The sequence below is a fragment of the Poecile atricapillus genome, chromosome 15 (genome assembly GCF_030490865.1).
Source record: "Poecile atricapillus isolate bPoeAtr1 chromosome 15, bPoeAtr1.hap1, whole genome shotgun sequence".
Taxonomy (NCBI): Eukaryota; Metazoa; Chordata; class Aves; order Passeriformes; family Paridae; genus Poecile; species Poecile atricapillus.
In genome coordinates, this window is record NC_081263.1 from 12,132,372 (window position 1) to 12,158,329 (window position 25,958).

Sequence of the window (25,958 nt, forward strand, 5' to 3'; positions counted from 1 at the left end):
TCTGAGCCACCTCCACTCCCATTTCTGTACTAGCAGGGCTCCCTCTCCCAGACCCAGGCTCCAAGAGGTGGCCACAGGAAACTTTCAGAACTGAAATTCTGAAAGAGTGAAGCAAACATTTCCTTGCTCTCATCATCATATAACTGCTTTCAAAAGAAAAAAAAATATATATAAAAGAAAAGGCTTTCTTTCTCTTGATTTAACATGTCTTTGGTTTCACTGCAAGCTCTGGCTTGTGGTCCCTGCTCTGTATTTGAGGCTGCCCTGGCTCTGGATATTTCCATTGTGGCTGGGTGGTATTTGCCAATGCAAAGATTTTGGATTCTGGGAAGGGATTAAAATTCAATCAGACTTTGTGGAGCTGTCTTTCTTCACAGCCATTTTGGTTAAAAACTGCATCTCCTATTTTCCATAACAGCAGCTAGTCAATGCTTTTCATTTATAAGCAAAATTGTTTTCTTTTTGGGGAAATTTTACTGAATAGTCATCAAAATCAGCACTGGGTCTTTTGGGTCTCCTTTCCTCTGTGGAATTTTTAGTCTCATTCTAGCACAAAAAATGCAATCCAACACTGATATTCTTTATTCACTGAAAAGCCATGGATAAAATACCTGAAATCTTGCAACAAAACTCAAGAAGTTAGGTGAAATCTAGTAAGAAGTAGAGGCTGTAGCTGCCCAGCTGGAAGAGGGATCCATTAAAAGCCAGGACCTCCCTAAGTGCTGGCAGCTGGGTTTGGAATTGTCACACCTTACTGGTGTTAGGACACAACACAGTAAGGATCACTTCCTGGGAAAACAGGAGCAGCGGCGTATAAACCTCCCTAAGAGCCAGGTACAGCAAACCAAACTGGGACAAACACCAGGACTCCACACAGTCACTTCCCAGATTGCTACAACACATCCAGCTCTGGCTCACAGAGAAACCCGAGGAAGGCACACTGGGGCTCCCTGGGGTGATTCTGTTCCAGGAGATCCCTGAAAACACAGCAGCACAAACCAGCTCATCCACAGCTCCCAAGCTGTGTCCCAGTCCAAAGCTGTCTGGACAATCCTGGTTTTACACCCGTGGTTTCCTGAATGCTGCTCCCCAGCCAGGTGATCACCACCTGGTCAGGACCATCCACATCCCCCTGCTCCAGCCGTCCCAGCATGGATTTGCTGGAAAGGCAAGCAGAGACCTTTGGAGAGGATTTAAATTCAGAGAGAAAAAATGTGTCACCAGCCCACCCGTGACTGCAAGGTAGAACAGACTGAGTGGTTTTCTCTTTAAAGACTCCCATGGAAATGGAGCTCAGGATTTCCCAGAAGACTGACACAGACTCCAAAGACTGTTAACTACCATAGGAACACTTTCCGACTACACAGTTTAAATAACTTTTGTGCATAATTTTCCTTGACAGTATACAATGGGCTAAAAAAAGACACTGCACACAACTATTTATTTTAAATTTTAAATTTCCTTCTAATCCAATTGTCTTTTAAATATTTTCAAAAATTATAGAATAAGAAGCACAGAATATCCTGAGCTGGGAGGGACCCTCAGGATCCCCCAGCCCAGCCCTGGCCCTGCCCAGACCCCCCAACAACCCCACCCTGGGCATCCCTGGCAGCGCTGTCCAAACGCTCCTGGAGCTCTGGCAGCCTCGGGGCCGTGCCCATTCCCTGGGGAGCCTGGGCAGTGCCAGCACCTCTGGGAAAGAACTTTTTCCTAATATCCAGCCTAAACCTGCCCTGACAGCATTGATTTGCACGATGGTCAATAAATAATTATGAATAATACCTGCATCTTCATGAAGTTATACACTAATATTTGCCTAAATCCATCCCTTGATCAGTCCAGTCTCCCTTTCACTTGTCCCCCTGCACTTTGCTCGTCCTCCAGGCACAGCTGCTCCAGCAGCACAGGGGCAGTTCCTCCCCACTGCTGTGTCCATGCCCTGGCAAGTGCCCAGCACTGTGCTGCCAGCATTGCCAAAAGATTTCTTACTGCCCTGAGATCTCCTGGAGCTAAAGTCACTCCCAAATCCCTTCCTCTTCCAGAGAGTATTTTCCTTCCCACCTCTTTTTCCACACTGTGACAATTTTCCTTGCCCTACAAAGCAAACCTCTGATTTTCCTAAGCTTGCCTCCACCCCTGTGCTGAGCTGTGGTCAGTGACACCTCCCTGTGTCTTCCCAAAACTGCCAACCGAAGGCCCAGCAATGGTGACAGCAAAGAAATACCAGGAGCTAATCCTCCCTTTGCTCTCCAGGGCAGAGCAAACAATTTCCTGATAAAATTGTGTCTCTGTTTCACATTTTACCCTTCAAACATTTCACTGTCTTGCTGAGTGCTCGCTACAGGAGGGCGTTTGCTGTCATCTCTCAGAAAGCAAAACCAGTGACTCAGGTGTCCAGGCATCCTTCACAGCACTGAAAGGTTCCTGCCGTGACAGACTTCACAGCTATGACACATCACTTAGAAGGTTTTTTTAATTCAATTTCTCATTGCAACCATACATTAAGACTAGAAGTGCTTTTTAAAAAAGCTGAATTTCCATTCTTGGGATTTTCCATGACCACTTCTGAAGTATATATTCAAATGTCCTCAAAGTTTAAAAGGAAACAGGCACAAGATTATGGATCTTGACAAAGATACAGAAGCACATGGTCTCTACGTATTTTTAATGAATTTGAAACCTTTCTACATCCTTTCCTTCAAGCCTTTTAAGCTGTACCTTTAAAAAAAACTCAGGAAACTAATATTTGTGCAATTATATGTTTAATTTTCCTCTGAACAGTAATAATTTAGGAAGTACTTCTGACAGACTACCAGGAGAATGATTATTCAGGATTTTGGGGAGTGTCCCACCATCCCAGCTCTGTACTGCATTTTCCTTTCCAGCTCCTAACAACCATCCATCAGCCTGGCTAAGCCATCTCCTTCCTCACACAACTTCAGTCGTGCCTCTAACCAAGGCAAATGACCCTGCAAGCTTTGGCCTTAACACAACAGCTTCTGCAGGAACACAGCTGCTGGCCCATGGAGAGATTCTGGAAAGCATTCCAAGGGAGAAGCTGAGAACTGCAGCCCTGCAGCTCTGGGGCAGAACACACTGTGGTCAGTCACCAGCTGAGCTCTGATCAAAAACAGGGCAGAGCCCCACAGATATTAATCCTCAAAGGAAACTCTGCTGGGAGAAGTCTATGTAAGTGCACTTAGGTCCAGCCTCTTTCCAGCTCCTTGATCCTTCAAGTGCAGATCAAGATTCCTTCAGCTAGATTCCCTTTCTCCATCCTCCCCAGCCCTGCATGGGGCCCCTCATCCCTTCTCCAGCCAGCCCAAAAGCCAGGAATGAACCCAGGGACACACTGTCCTAGGATAAAACATGCCAAAGCTTCCAGCCAGGCCTAACCATTCCCAGAGCTCCCAGACTACAGCTCTGCTCACCAGAACTGGAAGAAGAGCTGGTCTACCAAGACAAGGAGCAGGTCTCCTGAATCTCCAATCCCCACAGCACTTCCCAGAGCAGGACAATTCCAACACAGACCTTAGACACCAGCAGCTCTCCAAACCCACTACAGGATCTATCACATCAGAACAGAGCTACTAATGTTTGTTTTGCTGACCTTGCTCTCAGAGAAAAATAGATCAACTAATATGTATAATTATATTAAAATTATATTAACTTCTCAATTACTACTTTACCTTGGAACTTCCTAAGTTTCTTCTTTAATTCATTTTGACAGAAAAATAAAATCTGTAGGGCTATCTAAGAAAAAGCAAAAGGAGAACAAGTATCACATCTACCTTCTTCTCACTCATCTTCAGCCACACAAAAAAAATCAGACACCAACACAGCTTAAGTCTAACACAGCCACTTTTTGAGCATTTCTAGTGCAAGACAGAGCTCTGGTCCTGTTACATAATAAAAGCATGTCCAGGCTTTCCAACACTCCCTCACTGTCCTCCCCTGAAGAGGCCTAAGCCTGCTAACACCCACACAATTAGAGCTACTCAAGTGGATTATATTCACGTGAATGTTGTTTTGTTGATGCTGTTGTAAGGAGGGAACAAAAAGCTGACTCAACACCAAAATCTTTTCTCAGGGTTAGGAAGCTACTCCTGCTGATAACTTGTAATAGCAGGAGGTGGAAATCTGGATGTCTGAGGAAGAAAATGTTTTCCTTCTACAGAGCACTTTTTAGAGTGGATAGGGACTGTCCTGCTAAGGGAAGTGTCTGCTCCAAGGGATAGCAAACATGACATACAGACGGAAAAATGGACTCCTTTTTTCCATTCTGATTGTTTCAGCTAAGCCTTGGCAATCCTATGAGGGTGAGAGCAGTGCTGACGCTCAGCTCTTGGGACTGCACCAGGAGCATGTTAGTTTGCCAACAAATCCCTGGTCAGTCCATTATTACACTGATGTCTACAGAGATTCCCAGAGCTGCACCTAAATATCTTCTGGTTTCATGCCACATCCACGTTGTTCACAGCTGGCCTGCAGCAGATGAAGTGTGTACCTTCTTGCTAAGCGGATTTGAGCTTGATCAGCTGAGCCAAAGCGTTCTTGGCTTTCAAGGAACAGCAGCACAAACCTCACCCCAGAGCCTGTGGTCCTTGGCACAGCTGTGGCCCGAGAAGGACAACACACCAGGCCCCTCACAAGCAATATTCTTCCATATTAGAAATGTGTCACTTCTGGAAAGCTATTCTGCTGCTGGTTCACCAGGACCTGCAAAGCCCCTTGCACTGGCTCTGTGCTCAGGGCAGGGCAAATCCTGATCCAAGGTTATGCAATCTGATACCAAGACTGAGGCTTGTGTGCAGGGCAGCAGCTGATGCCAGCAATATGGATAAAACAGATCCAGGAACAAATAATGGCAGTATCAATTGAAATCTGCTTTAGCTAATCAACTTCTTATCACAGAATCATTTAGACTGGAAAAGACCTCCAAGACCGTGGAGTCCAACCTGTGCCTGATCCCCAGCCCAGGGCACTGAGCACCACGTCCTGTTGTTTCCTGGGGACTCCACCATCTCCCTGGGCAGCCCCTGACAATGCCTGAACCATCCTTTCCAGGAAGAAATTCCTCCTGTTGTCCAAACTGAACCTCCCCTGGCTCAACTTGGGGCCATTTCCTCTTGTCCTGTCCTTGCAACCTGGGAGTAGAGCCCAACCCTCACCTGGCTGCCTGCTCCTGTCAGAGAGTTGTGCAGAGCCAGAAGTTCACTGTGAACCTCCTTTTCTCAAGACTGATCCTCCTTCCCAGCTCCCTCAGCCACTCCTCATATGACTGACTCTCCAGTTCTGTTGCCCTTCTCTGAATAATTTATTATTAATAATAAAGCAAGACACCAATTGGCAAGGAAGCCAAGGGCTCTGGGTAGGTGAGCACAGCAGGAACATGCAGAGATCCAGATTTCAGAGCCTCAGCTGACCTCAAAACTGCCAGATATTCAGAGAGCTGTTGCTGTCAAAACTGCTTGTATGTCCCTGTAATATCAGTGATGAACTTTTAGATGCAGGCCTGTCAACAGTGATCCTTCCCAGCTCACAGCTAAGCCCCTACTTTCCTCATACAAGAATGGATCGAGATCACCTAAGAATAGCACACAAAGCTTTGTTCAGGGCTAAATGCCACTGCTGCCCATGGCAGGCACCCCAGCATGGAACTGTGTTTCCCAATCTCCCTGAATTAACATCTTGAGAAGGGTTTCCCCTCCTTACAGGACACCAGCAGTGCAGTCCAGGCAGCACATGACCCTAAACTTCCTTCCAAAACACAGATAGAAAGAGCTTCAAGGACACTCTCATGACTTGCTCTACACCCCAACACAGCAACCTGAGCCACTCTCAGGCTCAGCAGGAACAAATCAGTTGAGAAATGTAAGCAAGGACTCCCATGCTGCAACTGAGGAGTCAACTGCACAAAAACAGGGGATGTTTTGATAAAACATGGAACTTAAAAAAAGAAAAAGAAAGCAGCCAAAACTGCCTTGGGATTCTTTAAAAGTTACATCAAAGTGTTTTATATTTAGATTGTCTACAAACAAAAAACTGATTCAAGGTAAAAGTACCGAAACATGGAATTTGTAAAGTTCAAAATCATTCAGGGAGTTGTTATTCCCCCTGCCTTAGTGTAAGAGAATCACAGAATGGTTTGGACGGCGAGGAACCTTAAAGCTCATTCAGTCCCACCCCCCTTCCATGGCAGGGACACCTTCCACTATCCCAGGTTGCTCCGAATCCCATCCAACCTTGGACACTTCCAGGGATCCATGGACAGCCCCAGCTTCTCTGGGCACTCTGTGCCAGGGCCTCCCCACCCTCACAAGGAAGAATTTCTTCCCAATATCCCATCTAACCCTGCCCTCTGGCAGTGGGAAGCCATTCTCTCTTGTTCTGTCACTCCATGCTCTTATACAAAGTGATTTAAAACATCCTCCTATAGCATTTATGAAGTGCTGGGAGCATTATGTGTCCAAGCTTTAACTCTCAGGGCAGCACAAGGATGCCAAAATTTTTCAAGTAAAACAAAACAAAACTCCAGTGACAAAAACACCACCTCATTCTTGGGCATTATAAGGAGTATGCAACCAGCAGAAGCTTCCTTGATTGCTATAAAAGCTTAAAAGCCCAAAATGAAAACAGTAGCACTGAATTTTTCAAGCAAACCAAAGCCCAGAGGTGGAAGCACCATTACAGACACAACAGAGGTGCATAAGGTTGCTATAGGTTTACCTGACTGAAATTGCAGTGGCTGAAGATGTGCATGAAAGAAAGAGTGCAGAGGTGGACAGGTAAGGCAGTGAGACAAAGTTTGTCCACATGCAGTAGGAAATCCACTCCTAAAACAATCCCAAGGAAAGGAATCAGTACAGGTTTATATTCATACAAATTAATGGCTCTTCTTAAGGATTAACCAACCTAGCAGCTGAGGAAGCAGCAAAGTGAGGACAAAAGAGCTGTAAAAAAACATTTGCTCTTTTACCTCTCTGCTACAGAACAAGGCACAGATATTCATGTTGAACACGATGCCTTAGGATTTTAGCTTTTATATTTTTCATCTATTTGTAACCCTGCAGTTCTCAGTGTATAACTCTAAACTCCACACACAGTGGGAGCTGCTGCTTTCCCAGTTTGGGCAGACACAACAATTCCTCTCCAGGCCTGGCAATCAAGGACACCTCACTGCCTCAGGCACCCAGAGATGGAAACAAAAGTGAGTCAGGGGCAGCAAATTTGGGGTGAATGACTTCATTACCTGAAGCTGTAATTGGAATATTAACCCCCAATATGCAAATGAACCAAACTTATAAAAGTGTGAGACCCTGTGACCCCTGGTACATTTTGGGTGCAGCCCCTGGGGGGCTTCATCTGTCCTGGATGTACCTGAATGCCCTTCAATACACAGAACTGCTTTTTATTCTCTTAATTTTGTCTGGTGCCTGTTTTTAGGTAGCCCAAAAAGGCATGAAATAAATCTTCTCTTAATAATTGCTTGGAGTCCTTGTTTATCAAGGAAAATGCTGTTGTCTGGACTAGTGAATTAGAGAAATGCCATTTTTTATTCCATCTGATCTCTCTTAAAGATACTTCAGCTCAGTAAATCAGCACCTGAATGCAAGTTCTTTATATCAGGTTTCATTTTCCAAGTCTTTGCACCATTCTGCATTTAATCTGCAAGGAAAATGTCAATTATTCTCCATAAAAATAAATTAATAGTCCATTATCCTTTAGCAGCTTTTCCAAAAAAGCCAGTATCAGCACACGACAGGCACAGGCCCGGGGCAAGGAGCTGATTTCATTCCTTGGTATTTCCCAGCATCATCAACTGGGAAAGATGACAAGAAACAGATCTGGAGCAGCTTCTCATAAAACGACCTGCGTTACAGAGCTAAAATGTCTCCTAAGCCCTAATACCACGAGGCTGCCTTTGTCCAGGAAATACGTTTAAATTTCGATGCTGCATTGTTACAGTCCCAGGCAGAGCTTCCTTTCTTTGCAGGGAAGGCCACACGGAGCGAAGAGGCGGAGAACGGCTGGGAAATGCCCGTGCTGCTCTCGGAGCTGCCGGAGCCCGGCCGAGGCCGGGGAGGCGGCACGCGGAGCACCAAGGCCCCGGGACACCCCGGCGGGGCCGCCCCTCCAGCGCCGCGGCAGAGCCCGAGCACCTCCGGGGAGCTCCGGAGCGCCGAGCCCGGGCTGGGAGCGGCCGTTCTCCCCGAGCAGGCCCCGCGAGGCCAGCCGGGCTCTCCCCGGCCGCGCAGCTCCGCCAGACACCCGGGAAGGAGGCGCTGCACCCCCCGCTCCCAAACCCCACGGGCCCCCTCAGGCCCCGCGGCCCTCCCCGCTTCGCCCACCCGGCCCGGGTCCCACGGGCGGCCCGCAGCGCGTTACCTGCGCCCCGCGGGTCAAACCGCGGCCGCTGAGCTGCCCGTGCCGCAGCTGTGCCAAGATGTTGGTGGTCGCGGCGCGGGCCCCGCCGGTGCCGGTGCCGGGCCCCGTGCCGCCCCCCGCCACGGCCGCCATGGCCTCCGCGCTGGGGACACAAACAGCGCTCCCTCCCCTCCGCCCGCTCCGCCCCGCCCCGCGCGCAGCCGCGCCGCCGCCTCGCCAACATGGCGGCCGGAAGAGGCCGTGTGGGGGGAGCCATGGCCGCCGGGGCCCGCCGCGCTGCCCCGGCTCTGCCTCCCGCCGGCCCCCGCCCCACTGCCAGCGGGCTGCCTTCACCGGCACCGGGCTGCCTTCATCGGCACCGGCCTGCCTTCATCGGCACCGGGCTGCCTTCATCGGCACCGGGCTGCCTTCATCGGCACCGGGCTGCCTTCACCGGCACCGGCCTGCCTTCATCGGCACCGGCCTGCCTTCACCGGCACCGGCCTGCCTTCATCGGCACCGGGCTGCCTTCATCGGCACCGGGCTGCCTTCACCGGCACCGGCCTGCCTTCATCGGCACCGGCCTGCCTTCATCGGCACCGGGCTGCCTTCATCGGCACCGGGCTGCCTTCATCGGCACCGGGCTGCCTTCACCGGCACCGGCCTGCCTTCATCGGCACCGGCCTGCCTTCATTTCCCACAGCAAGGCCCAGCCACAAAGGCCCAGCCACACCGTCTTCCGTTTAAAGAAAAGCACCCCGACAACTCCGATCATAGTTCGTTTTTGTTAAAATAAAGGCTTGGTAAGATGGAACACCGGAGCAAGGAACAGTTGAGGCTGTTCTGTGTTGTTCTGAGTCACCCAGCCCACAGCACTAATCCGAGATTAGCTCAGTTGGTCATAATACCGAAGTTTCAGTTCCTGTCTGGGCCACTGACTTGAAGCTGGACTCAATCATCCATGTCTGTGCCTTCCAACGCAGACAAATCTGGGAGTCTAAGCAAGATCCATCTAATTACTCACAGCAGCCAGGGATAAATGAGTTCTCTCAGCTCCAGCCATGCTGAGGAACAACCTCATCTCCCAGGCCTACAACCCCTTGGTTCTGCTGCTGGAAGTTCCTGGATGACGGGACCAAAATGCCCTGGTCAGGAGGGATCTCATGAGCTGGAGATCTGCCCCCATCCCGTAATTTTCCTCTACCTCACAGCTGGGACAATGCTGAGTTTCAGGACCTGACCCAGCACTCAGCAAAGCTGTTGGAGAAGGCCTGGGGTTTGTTTTCTGCAGATTAAATGAATGGCTGGAAAATAAAGAGAGAACAGAACCTACGGTGACAACAAGAAGCCATTAACAAGAGCTTCACTGCTGTCCAACAATGCCTGGTTTTGGGTGCTCCTCCTCAGAAGGGCTGCAAGGGCTGTGTCAATGCAGAATTCCTGCACTGTCCCAGCTGCCATGGGAAAGGACACAACTAGAAGTTCTATAGCTTTCCAGTCCTTTCAATATGCCTGTCAAACACTGCAAGCATCTCCTACCATAGCTCATTCACAACTGCAACAGGATTTCTACCCCAAAAGATAAAATGCACATTTTATTTAACTTTACAGCACCAGTAGATGTCAAAACAACAACAAAAAAATTACTTTCTCAAGGCAACCACACAGCAGCAGAGTGGGCACTGGCCCAGTTGTACTTAAGTATTTCCCTGTTCAGAGGGATTTATTTATCCTGTACCTCTAGCCCACTCAAGTAACTGTAGGTTGTGTGTAGCTTGTTCCAAGCTCCTCACTTTCCAGCAGGCCTGAAGAAAGTCCATCAACTTTTCTGCCCCCCTTTTTGTTTTTCCTTTAGAAAGAAAAACCTCTTGGTTGGCTGATTCATCCTCTTCTGGTCACTGCTCACACCTGTTGCAAAGACACCAATAATATATTTAAAGGTTTGGATGTGCCCAGTCAGCTGAACACTGAGAGGTTCATGAACATCTGTTCAGCTGCACCAAGGCAGAGCTGCAATTTCAGCCTGGGCTGAGTCCCCTTTCCACCCAAGCCTTGTGCGTGGCTCATGTTCAGCCCAGCTGGGGCACTCGGGGGTGGCTGCACTGCCTGAGGTACAGTGAAATACGTGGGGTCCAAAGGGAAGTTAGAAAGAGGAAGGAAATGGGGAAATAAAAGATAAGCATGTTAGATTCTTTAAAAAGAAAGCAAGCTACACTGAGGAATCAATCAGACATTTCCTAGTCCACCCTCCAGCTCAGCTTTTTGTCCAGACATTACCTGGATTTTTACTGAAGTGGTTTTCAGGCAGGAGCTACTACTGACCTACACTGATCTGAAACAGGGGGACCAAGCACTTTCCCATGTTCCAAGTGCTCCTCTCCCCTCATGCCATCCTTCATGTCCAACAGAAACACCAGAGCTACAAATCTGAGCCTTCACCTTAAAAGAAATATAAAAAAAAAAAAAAAAAAAAAAGTTTTCTCCACTGGGCAGCAATTTGTCAACATGAACTACATGTTTATAAAGTGGACAAAGATAAAGATGGAGCATACAGAGAGTGGTAGTGACGCTACAGTACTTCCTGCTTTTCCCCTTATGATGAGAAGCTCAGGCTCATTTTTGTAGAACAAAGTAAGCTGGAGTGTTTCTGTAAGCCTGTAAAACTCACAAAATGCAATAAAAAAGGTACTTTTAACATGCAGACCTTTCTTTTTCTGGACACCTGTTTGATATTCAGGCAACCAGCTGCTTTGAGATCAGCAGCTCAACAGCATTAACAGATGGTATCCGAGTCATGGCTTAGAAAGGAGCAGTAGCAGAATTTAATGGGAAGTTGTTTCACTTCATAATAGAATTCACATTGTGAGGTACCACACTTTCCATTATGAAACTATAAAAATATATTCCCAGAATCTGAAACAAGTTCAATAATTTAAACCAATGATGCAAAGAGGATCAGGTGTTATCTAGGAAGACCTGTCCCAGTACTGCAAGCTTGGAGTTAAAAGATTGACTGGGGCAGCTCAGGAGGGAGTGTGAGCTTTTCTTAGAGTTTCTCTTCTCTCCAGGTTTCTCTGAAGAGGCATCTTTGGGATCTTTGGCATTTTCCCCTTCACCATGGTCAGGAGCTCTTTTTAAAGTGAATTTCTTGGTTTTTTTCTGTGAGTAGAATTCCCTCATCAAGTCTTCCACCTCCCACTGCTCTTCTTTGCGCTTCCTACAGCAGTGCAGGGCAGCAGGGTCGATGGGATGAGCCTCGGTGTTGAAGATGTACCCTCCAGCACTGAGGACACACTCCCCGTACGGTGTGACCACCACATCGAAGTCTGAGCCGTCATTGTGGATGAAGTTGTCTGGGTCAAACAGCAGGTACAAGTATTTGATTGTTTCAGCCAAGAAGAAGGATTCCATGCGATTATCCAGCCTGTGGTCCCTCAAGTCTTTGATCTACAAGAGAAGGAACAGCATGGGTTAAGTTACATCGAATTCAGTAAGATATGAATTTAGGGAGAAAAGTAATACCAACTTGGAATTCATTTCAGTTAAACAGCACAGTATGACACTAACTCACCCTCATAGAATGGTCTGGATTGCAAGAGACCTTAAAGCCTATCCCATTCCACCCCCTGCCATGGGCAGGGACACCTTCCACTGTCCCAGGCTGCTCCAAGCAGCCTGGCCTTGGATATTTCAGGGATCCGGGGGCAGCCCCAGCTTCTCTGGGCACCCTGTGCCAGGGAAGAATTTCTTCCTAACACTTAAGCTCACCCTCAGTTCAGTCTGGCCAAGGAGAAGAGCTTCCCTTCATTTCCCCACTAAAGAAAAAGAAGTCGTAATACTTTTACCTACTTAATCCCAGTATTTTTAAAGAGTTTTTTGTAAAATAGAGTTTGAAGCCTGTTTGAAATCCTCTATTAAATAACTATAGAAATCACTCACTGCACTTCTCAGGTGTTTTGACCAGATTTTCAAGGCATATAGTGGGAAAGCCAAATCACACACCTGGCAGAAGGAGCCTGCAGGAAAGCCTTCCTGCTCAGCTGCAACACCTACTAGAAATGCAGGAGAAGCTTCTGGTGCTTTCCCATGTTTTGGGCTCTGGGGCAACAGCCCACGGTAGAACTTGGCCCACTGTGAGGAAGCTAGGACCAGAAATGTGACCAGCAATTACCAGAGCAACTTCACAGAGAAATACAAGGGGCTTGTTGGAAAAATATCACATTTGCTCAAAACAATTGCTTGACTCAATGGCAAAACATCACTCATGAGAACACCTAAAAGCTGGTTTTTAGCAGCCCTTCAGCTGCCATGGCAGATGATTTAGCACTCACAGTTGCAAACCCACAGTCCACCTTGCTGATTTTCTCTATGGACTCCACGGCGTCTCTCCCCAGCTCCAGGAGCGTGGGGTCTCTCGTGGCACGGTACAGATACATCGCACTCTCAATCAGCTCTGAAAAACACCCAAACATTTGCCAGCACAAAGATTATCAAACCATACACACAGCAAAGATGAGCTATTCCTTGAACTAATTTAAAAATACTTCAGCATAACCAGGTGAACAGCCTGGCTTGCCTGGCTCCAAGCACACATTTTCCTTTCCCTAAGGATGTGCTACAAAGAAATTCCCTCTAACCAGCCTGCAGCAGCTCAGGTAAGAGTGACTAATGCTCCCTCCCACATTCAGCGAGTGGGAGAGAAGAAGCAAGAGACAAAAAGATTAATACTCAGCTGTCAAAGTTAAAAAATAATGCTTCTGGAAAGGATTACAGAAAAGAAATTCAATCCTCAAAATACAGTTTTTAAACAATACAGTGGAAATACTCTATACAGACAACATAAGTACCACGCTGTGTTTAATTACTAAAGGAACTGATCTTTATACTTTAACACCTTTGATAGTTAGGGCTGATGAGTATTTTTGGTAGATTTGTCCAGTGTGGATGTCACCTGAACACTCAGACCAAAAGGAATTTACTTATTCTCATTTACATTTATGGACACACTGATCAGGTTGATTTTTTTTTTTTCTTTTGGTCAGAGTTGTAAAAAATGAGAAAAAAAGAGATCATTTCCTTACAGTATCACAGACAACAGAGAATTCTTCCTAGATGCAGAACTGGAACAGTCTGTTCACTCACTTTCACTTCCTCAATTTAAAGGACACAAGCAGTCCCTTTAACATTTCACATGGCTGAAGCACCCCATGCCAGACAATCTAACACTTAAACATGTCAAATCCCACACTGAACAAAATTCCTTACCAGGCCACCTTTCTATAGTAACACTATGGTTTCCTTCCTGTTTCCTTCCTGTCTTTGTGAGTGGGGGAAACAAAACATGCAGCTTTAACTCTGGAAATCCCTGCACAAATCCATGCAGGAACTGAGTCAGAGCAAAACTGGGGAGGAAACTGTGGTGTAACTAACATTTGATCTCCCAACCAGAGCTAAAGCAGGAGTTCATGTCCCTTTTAATTTCAGTTCTGTTTACCAGGTCTGAGTGGATATCCTTCCCTCTTGTCCACTGTGTATCCCTGGGGAATGTTGTAGAACTCAGGCAGGCCCCCAAACTGCTTCCAGACCGTGTAATAGTTGAGGAAGGTGCGCATGGCATTATCTACATCCCCAATGAGGCTCTGAGAGACAGGAAACAGCAAACAAACATTGGAGTGAAAAAAAAACAGCCCAGGAATTGATGCAATAACACTGCAATAGGTGAAGAAATACCCAGTGACAGAAATGGGTATTTCAGCAGCTCTGAGTGGTGTAACCGACACTGGGGCACGATGCCTTAAGAACAGGTAAAACTAAAAATGCTGCTTTTTTGGTGGATCACATTCCCACACCTGAAATAATATGAAGACTCTGATTTTTTTTAAAGAAGGCTCTGTTTCTTCAGTCAAATGTTTAGTCAATCACAGCATCCAATCTCTTAGTTAGGAAAACAAAGTCTCAGTCCAAACATGAAGACTGATGAGAAAGCAAAGCTCATGATGGGAGAAAATTCACACAAATAAAACTTTTGTGAGGTGATGGAAAATGAGGTGTGAGGTTCTTTTTCCTTGAATTCCTATTTGGATTATGGGACTACTGTCAGTGCCCTCCCATCATGCTGAATGGGAGACTGTAGATAAAATCAACATTTTCTTCAACATCATCTTCTATAGGCTCAGGCTACTGCAGATTTCACCAGAGATCAAACCAAACTTTTCAACCTGCAGAGATGAGGGTTGTATTTGTAATCTTTTTCCTGAAGACCAGCCCCTGACAAACGAACAGAATCACCAGATGCTGCTGGTATGACCGCTCTTACCTGCAGGCCTGGCCAGTATGCCTCCAGGGACTGGAACACAGGCATGGACACCGTTCCTTTGTACATCTGAACCCACAGGTACCAGTCATCAAACTTGGTGTAATTTTTGATAGCTTTGTTATATTCTGTAAAGAAACAGATGGGTAGGTAAGCCATCTGTAACAACAACAACAAAAGAAAAAAAGAAAAAAGCTTATTTTTAAGAATGCCCCTTTTTCACTTGAGCCATGTTCAATGACTTCTCAGGGTGCTCACTTTGGTAACTTTGTTATCACAGACTGTTCAAAAGTATCACAGCAAAGCCCTCAGTACAGTCTTGAATGTGCCCCGTTAGATCCTTCATCTCCTCCTGCCACAGGTGCTGGGCCCCTTCCCACAGAAAACAAACACTCACCTAAAAACATGGACATCAGCTCCTCGTCCTGCAGGAGGATGGCTCCTTTAACCAGGTATTCAAAGTAGGAGTCCACTCCCGCCCCAATCCCAGCGTCCTGGGCCACCCACTTGGCAGTGATCACATCAATGTGGTTCCCCACCTGGAAGGAGTGAAGGACAAGGAGAGAGGGACTTGAAGTGACACAAGAAATCCTGCTCCTTTTTTCAGACCATCAGTTCCACAGATAGGCAGTGTCCATTCCAACCAGTATTTTCTCCATTACAGGACACATTTATCAGCATTAGAAAAGTACAAACTGTAGAAAATACAACTCTTATGCTGGTAATGTATTTTATATATCTAATAAACATTTTATGCTTCCAATATCAAAGCTTCACTGGCCAAAACAACACATTACAATGCTGCTGTAAAAATGCACAATTTCAACATGAAGTGTCTGGTCCTAATTCTGATCTTGCAAAAGTGTACAGAAGGATGGAGAGGTGCAGATACAGAGACAGAGGCCAAGAATGTCAAAGGCACAAGAGCTGCCATGTTAATATTTAAATAGATGATGGCACTCTTCAGCCTGTGAACAAACCCAGCTGATGGAGAATACACAATCATGTCTTTCTTAGCAAACATGAAATAAAGCCAGCAATGATCAAGGATTTGGAGTATAAATCAAAAATAAACAAATCCCAAAGCAAACAAAGGGAAACATTTCTTCCTACAGCCTGTGAATAATTTGTTGTAATAAACACAAGGTATAAATAAATCTGTTTTGCTTCACATATGCAGCATCAAGAGTTCACAGAGGTTAAAAAAGCAGCAACAGAAAAGAGCAGGAGACAAGGAACATGGAGATAATACTGCCAGCTCTGGCCATTCCTGAACACCAGAGCTGTACAGGCTGGTAATGCCTCAGTGCACTTGCCAGGCTCTTGCTCTCTTCCCTAGGCCTTTGTCCCACCAGGCATCAGACAGACCTTTCATTTAATCTGCTACAGCTGCTGTCACAAGAGCTGCAGCACCCAGCAGGAGGCATTTGTGTCCCAGCCACATCTGGTGTGGGCCAGAACAATGGGATAATGTTGGGCTGCTGCAGTAAAGCAGGGATGTGGATGCTGCAGGTGTTCAGGAACAATGTCAAACATGAGCCTTCAGCCCAGCTAGGAGCACCGTGGTTATTTATCCAATTCTATCTCCTCTGTTGATGCTTTTTGATGCCTAGAATTGCATCCACAAAGCTACACAAAAAGCAGCTCAGCACATTCCAAGTCCATTCCTCACTCACCAGCCCAATATCTGAGCGATTTTTCCACAGTGCCTTCAAAGCCTTCCTGGCAACGTCCTCGAACACCGGGTCACCAGTAAGGTGGCTTAAGGTGGCAAACTCCACTATAAACGTGCCAATTCCAGCAGTACAGGTGACTGGGGTCTCCCCAGGGTTTACTCCATGCAGCAGGTTCACTGTACCATAGGGCATCCCAGTTGGGGTCTGAAAAGCTGAAGCACAGAGTTTTGGGGTCACAGAAGTGCTCAGAGTTGTGTTTAACAGACTCTCAAGCAAACACGTGCCTCACATCCGACTGCACACGGCAGGAAGTGGGTCTGGAGTAACTGCAGAGAACAAAATGAGAAGTAGGGTGTGATCCTGGGAGGGTCAGAGAGGGTATCCCAAGGTATACACAGTCCTGAGGAGGTCCTGGGCATCTCTTCCACCTTGCCAGAGCAGCAGACTGCATCCCCACATTCTTTTACAGCACAAGCAAGGTGGTCACTAAACACACTGGCCAGCAAAGGGCAAACAGTGAGGCGGTGATCAATCCATGGGTACACACACAGGAACAGTGCCACACCACAAGGGCACACAACCCAGCTGCAGCCCATAAGGAGAACTTCTTGTCTTTATAAGCTGCTGCCTCAAAGCCTTTATTTATTGTTTATATTAAATACATTTCCCCTCAGTAAGCAATGAGCACACAGCACCTGGCATGAACACATACAACAACATCTTCCCTACAAACTAAACTTGGAGCACTGAGCTTGGAGCTCAGGGACCACAGGACTGGTTTTTGAGCTGGCTCATCCAGCAGTGCATCTCCCATCACAGGCAGCAGCCAGCTCATGACCCCCAGCACAGTGACACACAGCAGACAGGGGCTCACCTGGCAGCAGTTTGCGAGCTGCTTCCTCAGCCATCCTCAGCAGAGGTCCCGAGCACGGCCAGCCTGCTTCCACTTCAACTCCAGCTTTCCTGGAGAGCAGGTGAGCAGAGAGGAGCCCTCCCACCACTGCAAGAACACATCAGAATCTATCACACCATGTGGGGAGGAATGACTCTAATTCAAATCCACAAAAGAAGAGTGATCTGTTTCTTGTTGCTTGTTTGCAGGGCAGCAGAAACGTGTGGAGTGACAGGACAAGGGGTGATGGCTCCAATTTGAGAGGGCAGGGTTAGATGGGATATTGGTAAGAAATTCTTACCTCCAGGTGGGGAGACTCTGGCACAGGGTGCTCAGAGAAGCTCTGGCTGCCCCTGGATCCTTGGAAGTGTCCAAGACCAGGTTGGACAGGCTTTGGAGAAGCCTGGGATAGTGGAAGGTGTCCCTGCCATGGCAGGGGGTGGAATGGATGATCTTTAAGGTCCTTTCCCACCTAAACCACTCTCAGATTCTATGGTATGTTTCTTTTTTCTAGGAAGAGTCAAGAATTTCTGTGTGATGGCAGCTGTGAGTTATTAGCTGTATTTAGCTATTACTTATATAGTTAATACAGCTATATTAGCTAATATTAGTTATTTCACAGGCTTGTCTATGGTCACATAATAACCACAGAGAAATTACACTGCTACAGAAATTGGCACAGCAGTAGTTGGCAGGACAAACAACAAAAGCATAACTAACAATTTTGTGCCTTGACAGTGTCCTTTAGCTGGGTGGCACTGAAGCAGTCAGGCATTCAGGGAGTAGGACTCCAAAAGTCTTTGTGATTTTGAAGAAAAAAACAGAATAATCCTAAAAATTGAGGATCTCTACTCCAAAGGAGTATACAAAAGATGACAGGATAAACTCTGTATGCTTTCAGCAAAAAATATATTTATTCCAAAGCTGAAAAATCTCACACCAGAGTACTGAAAGTGCCACATCTACTTCAGCTTGTGTTTAGACAGGAAGCAAAAAGAGGTGTGCAAAGACTGAAAGGAAGTGATGTTTGTTTGGGGTTTTCTCTCTGTTTATGGGTCCTCTTACTCTGCATCCCAAACTCCCTCTGACCACCTCCTCACCTCTGAGACTCGTACAGGAAGGAAACCCAACACAAACCCCACCTTACCTCGAATGTTTGTTTCAAAGACAGATGCATTGACATCAATATCGAAGTCCACCCCCTCCTGCAGCACGTTGACAACTCGCTGGAACTCGGAAACATTTCCCAAGATCTGCAGAGAGAATCAGGCTTAGAGTTCATGGAAAAACAAAGAGCAGTTCAATATCTGGGGCTGATTTTAATCTGGTTTTACTACTGAAATCAATAACTACAGATATTACTAAAAAACTGACTGACAGTTTCACCTTGTCTCAAAATGCTTTTTTCACACATACTTTAGGTCTTTACTCCAGAGGGTGTCAGGAAAGGGACAACCCTTCCAAGGGGTGATGCAAAAGGAAATGGAAAGTTCTCAGGTCAATGAATAACTGCCTTTTGGCACCAGCACATAAAATCCAGGTGTACAGGTGGCACACAGGGGCCTTGAGCAGGCTGTGGGCACTCAGGGCTGGCTCCTACTCACCAGCAGGGTGTCCAGGGCGTCGATCAGGGTCAGGGAGAAGCTACGGAGGAGACAATCGAGGTGAGACCCGGCGGAGGGGAGCGGCCCATCCCCATCCCCGCCCCGGGACCAGCCCTTACCTGCCCCAGGTGTCCTGCCCGTCGCACGTCAGCGGCCGCAGCTCGTCGTACGGGAAGGCGCTCTCCAGGTAGTGCTCGTAGGCGTGGTAGAACATGGCACGCACCCGCTCCCTGCGGCACAAGCACGGCGCGCTCAGCCCCGGCCCGGCTGGGCCCCGCACCGCCCGCTCCGTACTCACCGGTAGGAAGCCACGTCCAGCCCGCGGGCGGCCGCGCCGCCGCCCACCGGGAGCCGCAGCGCCCAGAGGCACAGCAGCGGGCCGAGGAAGCGCTGCACGGCCGCGCCGGGGCCCCGCATGGCCGGACCCGCACCGGAGCCCCTCACCGGGACTCGCTCCCCGAGCCCTCCCGCTCCCCGGCCCCGAGCGCCCTCAGGGCCGCCTCAGCCCTGGCCCCGCCCCTCCTCCCTATCCAGCCAATGGGAGCGGCCTTCACCTCTCCTAGCCCCGCCCCTCACCGCCTGCCAGCCAATGGAAGATGTCTCCGCCCCCGCGCGGCCCCGCCCTACTGCCCCCACCAGCCAATAGAATAGGTCTCCGCTTCAGCTGGCCCCGCCCCACCTCCTCTCCAGCCAATGGGAGCGGGGAGCGCTCCGCGCCGGTGCGGTGCGGGCCGCGGAGCGAGCGGCGGTGCTTTGGCGGCTCCCGGGGCCGTGCTGCCGCCTCAGCGGCCTGTGCGGCCTGACCGCGGCGTTTGTCACCGGCACTGTTCGTGCCGTACCTCTGCGGAGGCTGCAACCCGCCGGCTGCATGGCACGGGGCAGTGGCGGAGCGGGCAGCGCTTTGGGTGCTGCTCTCAAGCCCCAAAGCCTGAGATAAATAAATGAAGCTAGCGAGTGTTGTGACGCTCCCACAGAAATGAGGCGGTGCCACCCGGGAAGGTGCAGGTCCCGTGTGGGACGAGGCCGCGCAGCCTGGCACCGTGCGGTTCCTGTGGGGAGCTGGGGCTGGAAATGGGCCGGAATGTTTGTGAAGCACTGGGGCATTGCTGGCCTGTAAGAGTCTCTCCTGACAAACCTTCCTCGTGCTGTTTCTCCCCGAAATTCCAACCCAGCTGGGGGTGAGGTCTGTGGTGCAGCAGGAAACCAGTGCCTCAATCCGTGCATGGTGCCACCCTCCTGCCCTGGAACTGGGCTTCAAATGTGGCGTATTCTGTCAGAGAATGGATCAGAGGTGATCCCAGACACCGGGGCTGAAAGCAGCCTGGTTCCCTGGGGCGCACCGAGTCCCCTGGGGCTGTCCATAACTTCCCAGAGAAGCCTTGGATGCTGGCTGTCCCTGGATCCCTGGCAGTGCCCAAGGCCAGGCTGGACAGGGCTGGGAGCAGCCTGGGACAGTGGAAGGTGTCCCTGCCATGGCAGGGGGTGGGATGGGATGGGTCTGAGGTCCCTCCAGCCCAGCCCGTTCTGGGATGCTGTGATGAGCTGTGGCTCACACCAGGCAGGGTTCCCCAAGCCGCACTCCCAGCACGGTCACGCTGATTTTGGCACCCTGCAGTTTAACCAGCGCGGTGAATTCCAGCATCAGAGCCACTGCCTGAGCTCTCCCTACGCCTGCATCTCTAGGTTTGGATTGATCCACGGCAAATCCCTGACGTTCTTCCCACCCATACCCATAAATGAGGAGGGGGTGACCCAGGCAGCGAGAGCAGAAACAAGAGGAGTGATGAATGAACCCTTTAGGTGGCAGAGGTGCAACGTTTAGAAATCAAAACTATTAACACTGCTTGCAGGAGAGGAAGGGGCATCAATAGCCCTACACTGTCATCTCACGGCAGCTATAGATTTATATAATTATTTGCATTGGGAAAGACCCTAAAGATCACTCAGTTCCAACCACCCCACCATGGGCACGGAGGTTTAGCATCAAGAGAGGCTGGCTGTTATATTCTTTGAGAAAATAACGCAGTTTACCTCTGCTCCCAGCCTGGGATCATCCCACTAGGTGTCAGTGCACACCCAGGTACCAGCACGATGGCCCAGACAAAAAGCCACCCCGTAATTTTCAACATACTGCTCATTTGCTGCAGCTTTAATTTGGGTTTCTGGGGCCATTTATCATAAAAGTGTCTGCTTGCTGATGCCATGGCTCGAGGCTGCGGGAGTATCTCGCTGTGCTCCTGGGAGAATCAAACTATTGGAGCTGATTTCACTAAAAGCTGTCACAATACATTACTGGAATGCTTTTTATTAAAGTTAATTTTCCAGACTGATTTAACAGCGTTCTAGAGCATTGCTATTTGCAGTGCTATTTGCTATTATACTGGAGCAGTAATTCCCCTATCAAAGTCAGTTACTCAGTTCTCAAAGCTGACTGCAATCTTTCTGAAGCAGATGCAAGAGAAGCAGGACTGGACAGAGACAGAACCGTGCAGCATTCCCCTCCTGGTATCAGAGGGAGGAGCAGTGTCCCCATCTCGGGGAGGCAACATCACGGCTGCTAATTGCACTAATCAAACACCAAAGAAGTGATGAATAGAAGGTGGTGTGAGTGGGACTGAGTCCAGGGATTGATGGGCAAGAAACCCATGGCTGGGAGAGCCAGCTGGATCAAAACAGTTGGGAAAAACTTTAAAAAACTGGATTTGGTGCAGTGGTCATCACCCTAATTAGGCAACCTTATGGGTGGATTTGGGGGGCAGGCTGGTCTGTCTCCTCCCAGACACCTCCTGAGAGCCACAGGTTGATTACAAACCCCACCTGAGTGAGGTGACTCCTGTGGCCACCACAAACCCCACCACACATGGGCTGAGAAAAATCTGTGGGAAGCCAGGTGGGCTGGAGGGGACAGCAGTGTGCTCAGGGTGTCACACAGCCCGGGCTGCTGGAGAAACAGCAGCTTCCAGTGGTGTGCAAATCACCATTGTGCTCGCTAATAAATAGAGCTGGTGGCCTGGAGATTATTTGGAGGCAGGGATGGCTTTCACTGTGGCTGTGGCATATTCAGGGGGATGTCAATGTGGTTTGCACATAATATCATACAAGTTACATAGGCTGGGCAGCAATAAATCAAATAAGATGCAAGGAGTGGTGTTTCCAACTGGGCAGAGCATATTACTAAAATATTTAGGCTTCATCAGAGTTAAGTGCTTCTTCAGATGCCCCATTCCAGGCTGTCTTTATGGAAAGGCTGGCAAAATCATCTAAACTTTGGTTTGGATATGGGAGAGGCTGCAATTACAGGGGCGTTTAACACAGTTTATGACCTCTTTAGGCTGAGGACGTGTTTACTACTTGCTATTACCGTAAGTGGTGCTGTTGCCCTGCTTGCAATTTTGATGCCCATCAAGATGGAAACTGTATGTAAATCAGGATCCCTCGCTAATGTTTATAATTCATGGTGGGATGTAGGAGTTTGTCTGCCATGAGAAGAACTGTAAACAGGAGGTTTATGAACACTGAAAACTGTTGCTAAGGTGGTTCTCTTGAAATAATTTTCCTTTGCAGCTGAACATCAATTCTTAATTTTAGTAGCACACGTAGCAGGATGGAAACGATGATTGATTTTTCTCCAAGCGCTGTGGGCTGCTTAAGTTGAGATTTCACTGTAAAAGACTAGACATTTCCAATTGCTTTTTATAAGTTCAGAATTGATTTTATTTGTTTAGCACCTGACTAACATAATAAAGGAGAAAAATGTAGTTGGACAGAAAACACAGAAAACGGATGGGCTGCCTGTTTTCTGGCCTTCCTTTAGGTGATGTGATTTTAAGCCATGCTCCTGCTCCAGGTATCTTCCAAACTGGGCCATGCAGAGGTTTTTGCCCTGTCTTCACAAAGAACTGTGGCTCCATGTACACTTTGAATGTTTTGTGCAAGTCTAGCTCACTGTTGGGATCTGGACAAGTGAGAAAGCAAAAATAAAACTGAGTTAGCATCAGTGTGCCTTGCTTTTTTGTACAGGTACTTGTGGCACTCACATTACCTGATATCCATAAAGTTCAAAACTGCCCCACTTGTGTGAATGAGGCTTCATTTTCTTTATCCAAGGTAGGATTTTCCCATGGGGAATGTGGCTTTGATATATTTTGCCCAGCAGATTTGGAGGTGTTCAGGTGAATGGTGCCTGTAGGCAGACAGGGTACAGGCAAAATTTCTGTGGCATAAATCCATCACGTCCCCACAGCCACGGAGCAGATCCTCAGGGGAGAGGTGAGGGTCTGTCTGCTCTCAGCCCCTTGCACATGATGGTCAGGAGGGTCTGCACAGGCTCCTACTGCATAATTTGCTTTTCTTGGTGGTCTTGCAAAGAAAAAAAAAAAACGGGCAAGAAGGGTTATTTAGCCTTACACATAATGGAAAAAGGCTGGGAAGTTTGGCTAGTGGCTCCAGCTCAGCCAGAATTTGAAGTTCAAAATAGTTGTTGTGTCAGGGAGAATCCCTCACTTTTCACATGTGCACATGTAAGTGTGGTAAGAAGGGCTGAGTTTGGATAGAAAGGCTGAGTTTGATAGGAAGGGCTGAGTTTGGATAGAAAGGAAAGCAATGAGAAAAAATTCCTGCAGCTCTCTGGAAACACAGGTGGCAGAGACATTTTATTCCCTGGTTTATGGTCATGTAAAACAAATTCACTGCAGCTTGTCAGTGAGCAAGGATCTCCTGCTGCTAGGTAAAGGGCAGAGCAGGGGTGAGTTTGTTTCTCTGCTGCAGACAAGGACTGTGTGCAGGAGTGTCTGACTCCACCCTGGGCTGCAGGACTGGCAGAGGTGGTTTGGAGCTGCTGGGAGATTTCTCTGGCATTTTGGAAAAGGAAGTTTTGTCCTGAGGTTTTGAGGGACAGGGGAAGAAGAGAGACACCAGCAGCAGCCACTCTGGGGCAGTCTGGGCCGGGGCTGGGGTTTACACCCGAGCCCAAGTGGCAGAAACTGCTGCTGATGTGTGGTGTGAGCAGCAGAGATGCACCAGAGCACATCTGGAGGAGGCACTGTGCCACACCTGCTTTTCCATGTCAGACAGCTCAGGGCTGTGGCTTGTGCATCTCAACTTCTCAGTTGTGATTTCTCGTAAACTGGATGAGCACCAACATGCAAATAACAATAGCAAGGTACCACCCTACCACAACAATGCCCGGCAGCTTTGGGACCAAGTTCAGCGGGATTCTTGCCAACAACTCTGAGTAGAATTTTGCTCATTTTGAGACTTGGTTGTTTGGGCTAACTTCCTGTCTTTTCCACTTTATTGTCTTTGGGTTTTTTCTGTGGTGTAACAAAACTCAATGAAGGTAAACAGTAGAAATGGGTTAGAAGTCTACAGGGTGCTTGGCTGTTTTAAAGGCATCTTGGAGAACATCTTCATTCACCCAAAAAATATAGTGTGAATATCGAGTGAATCAAGTGAATATTGATAGAATCAAGTGAAATGTAGTTAAAATTCAGATGATGCTTATCTGTGTTTTAATCTAACAAGTCTTTGTGGGTAATATCTTGTACCAACATACACTTTCTTAAATTTTGCACATGTATGTGGCTGAAAGAGCTGCTCTCATAACTGAAAGGGTAAATATGACCTTTCAGAAATTGTGGAACTTCCCTCTGCTCTCTGAAAATAAGGAAAAAAAAAAATCCAATGAAAAACACTCTGGGAGATTTCTTTTGCAGATTAGGGAAGGATTTTTTAACTTGCAGTCAAGGAAAGCTCAAAATGTCCTCTACAAGGGTCCTCACTAGTGTGTGCAGCAGGTGATGAATGATCCCTGTGTTAGGTTTGAGGACCCAGCAGGACACAGCGATCAGGATATGGGCTGCAGAATTATAAGGTTCTAAAACTTTTGAGCTCTGCCTGTTTTCCTCTTTGTTTCAAGGATTTAAAAGGTCCGAGATCTCTTCAAACTTTTTTTTTCTTAGTGACAGCTGAGATCTTTAACTGGATGGCATCACCTGGGCTGAGACAGAATCACAGAATCACAGAATATCCTGAGCTGGGAGGGACCCCCAGGATCCCCCAGCCCAGCCCTGGCCCTGCCCAGACCCCCCAACAACCCCACCCTGGGCATCCCTGGCAGCGCTGTCCAAACGCTCCTGGAGCTCTGGCAGCCTCGGGGCCGTGCCCATTCCCTGGGGAGCCTGGGCAGTGCCAGCACCTCTGGGGAAGAACCTTGCCCTGACATCCAGCCTGATCACACAGCTTCATGCCAGCTGAATCCTTGGATCCTGTCACTGGGTTTAAGAAACAAAACAAAACTCCTGGTGCTGGACTTGTGGCTGTTTAGGGTTTGCTGGGGTCACCCAAACCTCCCAGTTTGTCCCAGAAGCGCGGCGTGGCCTCCAGCCGTGCTGCCAGCAGAGGTGCAGCGGGTGCTGCGAGGTGAGCGGCCAGCTCATCTCACAACTGCTGTCACTGCTGGGGTGTTGGGAAACGCCGGCACTGCCGCCAACATCAGAGGTACCTGTGCTCCTGAGGCGGGTGAGGAGCAGCCACCCCGCTCTGCAGCGCTGCCTGTGGGTTCAAGCACGTTCCCGCTCTGGGCTGCGGTGGAAATGTGGCTTTCTGAAGTTTCTCAAGAGAAGCAGGACTTGTCCTCCCCAGCCAGGCTGGCTCTTGCCTTCTCACCCGTGCTGTCTCCTGTTCCAGACCCACAGGGAGCTGATGTTCCTTGTGTGGTGTTTCCTCACATCCCCAGGGAGACTCACTCCCATCCACCCCTCACTGAAGTGAGAGTCTCCCAGTCTCTGCTCCCCATCTGTATAACTAAGGAAGATAAATGCTCATTTATTGACTCCTGCCTGCATTTTTCCTCACCTCAGGGGCAGGGGTAGATGTGCAGCCAGAGTAGGACATGGGAACACCGTGTGTCTCCTGGCTGGAATGCTGGTGCAGACCCTGTGGAAAGGCCTTTCTCCACAAGAACAACCACACAGTGCCTCTGCCTGAGTGATTTGGAGTCTGTTGACCTACCCAGTGACAGTCCAGGTGGGGAGCCCCCACAGCTCACCCAGGAGAATGGCTTCTCCATAGCTCCATGAAGACTTTTTCTCTTCCAGTCTTTGTCT

The 25,958-nt window shown here is 48.4% G+C and overlaps 2 protein-coding genes across 2 annotated transcripts in view; both read right to left on the reverse strand.

The window, feature by feature from the left end:
* Nucleotides 1-8,572, reverse strand: part of TRPC4AP (transient receptor potential cation channel subfamily C member 4 associated protein) — a 35,730-nt gene extending 27,158 nt beyond the window's left edge. Inside the window, exon 1 of the mRNA XM_058850266.1 lies at nucleotides 8,389-8,572. Within this exon, the coding sequence (XP_058706249.1) occupies nucleotides 8,389-8,520 (132 nt within the window). The 5' untranslated portion in view covers nucleotides 8,521-8,572. The remainder of the gene's footprint in view (nucleotides 1-8,388) is intronic.
* A 1,375-nt stretch (nucleotides 8,573-9,947) lies between these two features.
* On the reverse strand, nucleotides 9,948-19,358 carry EDEM2 (ER degradation enhancing alpha-mannosidase like protein 2). Its single transcript, XM_058850648.1, has 11 exons — nucleotides 19,151-19,358; nucleotides 18,972-19,082; nucleotides 18,853-18,892; nucleotides 18,396-18,501; nucleotides 17,231-17,356; nucleotides 16,357-16,568; nucleotides 15,078-15,219; nucleotides 14,684-14,808; nucleotides 13,862-14,006; nucleotides 12,699-12,820; nucleotides 9,948-11,814 (listed from the first exon to the last, which is right to left on the reverse strand). Exons 1-11 carry the CDS (start codon nucleotides 19,267-19,269, stop codon nucleotides 11,323-11,325), a joined length of 1,740 nt encoding a protein of 579 aa, XP_058706631.1. The 5' UTR covers nucleotides 19,270-19,358; the 3' UTR covers nucleotides 9,948-11,322.
* Between the last annotated feature and the right edge of the window lie 6,600 nt (nucleotides 19,359-25,958).

Bases quoted from the DNA above. Each gene is read 5' to 3' on its own strand.
- EDEM2 (XM_058850648.1), bottom strand. From the start codon at position 19,269: ATGCGGGGCCCCGGCGCGGCCGTGCAGCGCTTCCTCGGCCCGCTGCTG. The intron at 17,357-18,395 runs GTAAGGTGGGGT...GTGTTCTTGCAG, and splicing joins CTTTGAAACAAACATTCGAG to TGGTGGGAGGGCTCCTCTCT. The intron at 14,809-15,077 runs GTGAGTGTTTGT...GTTTCTTTACAG, and splicing joins GCTGATGTCCATGTTTTTAG to AATATAACAAAGCTATCAAA.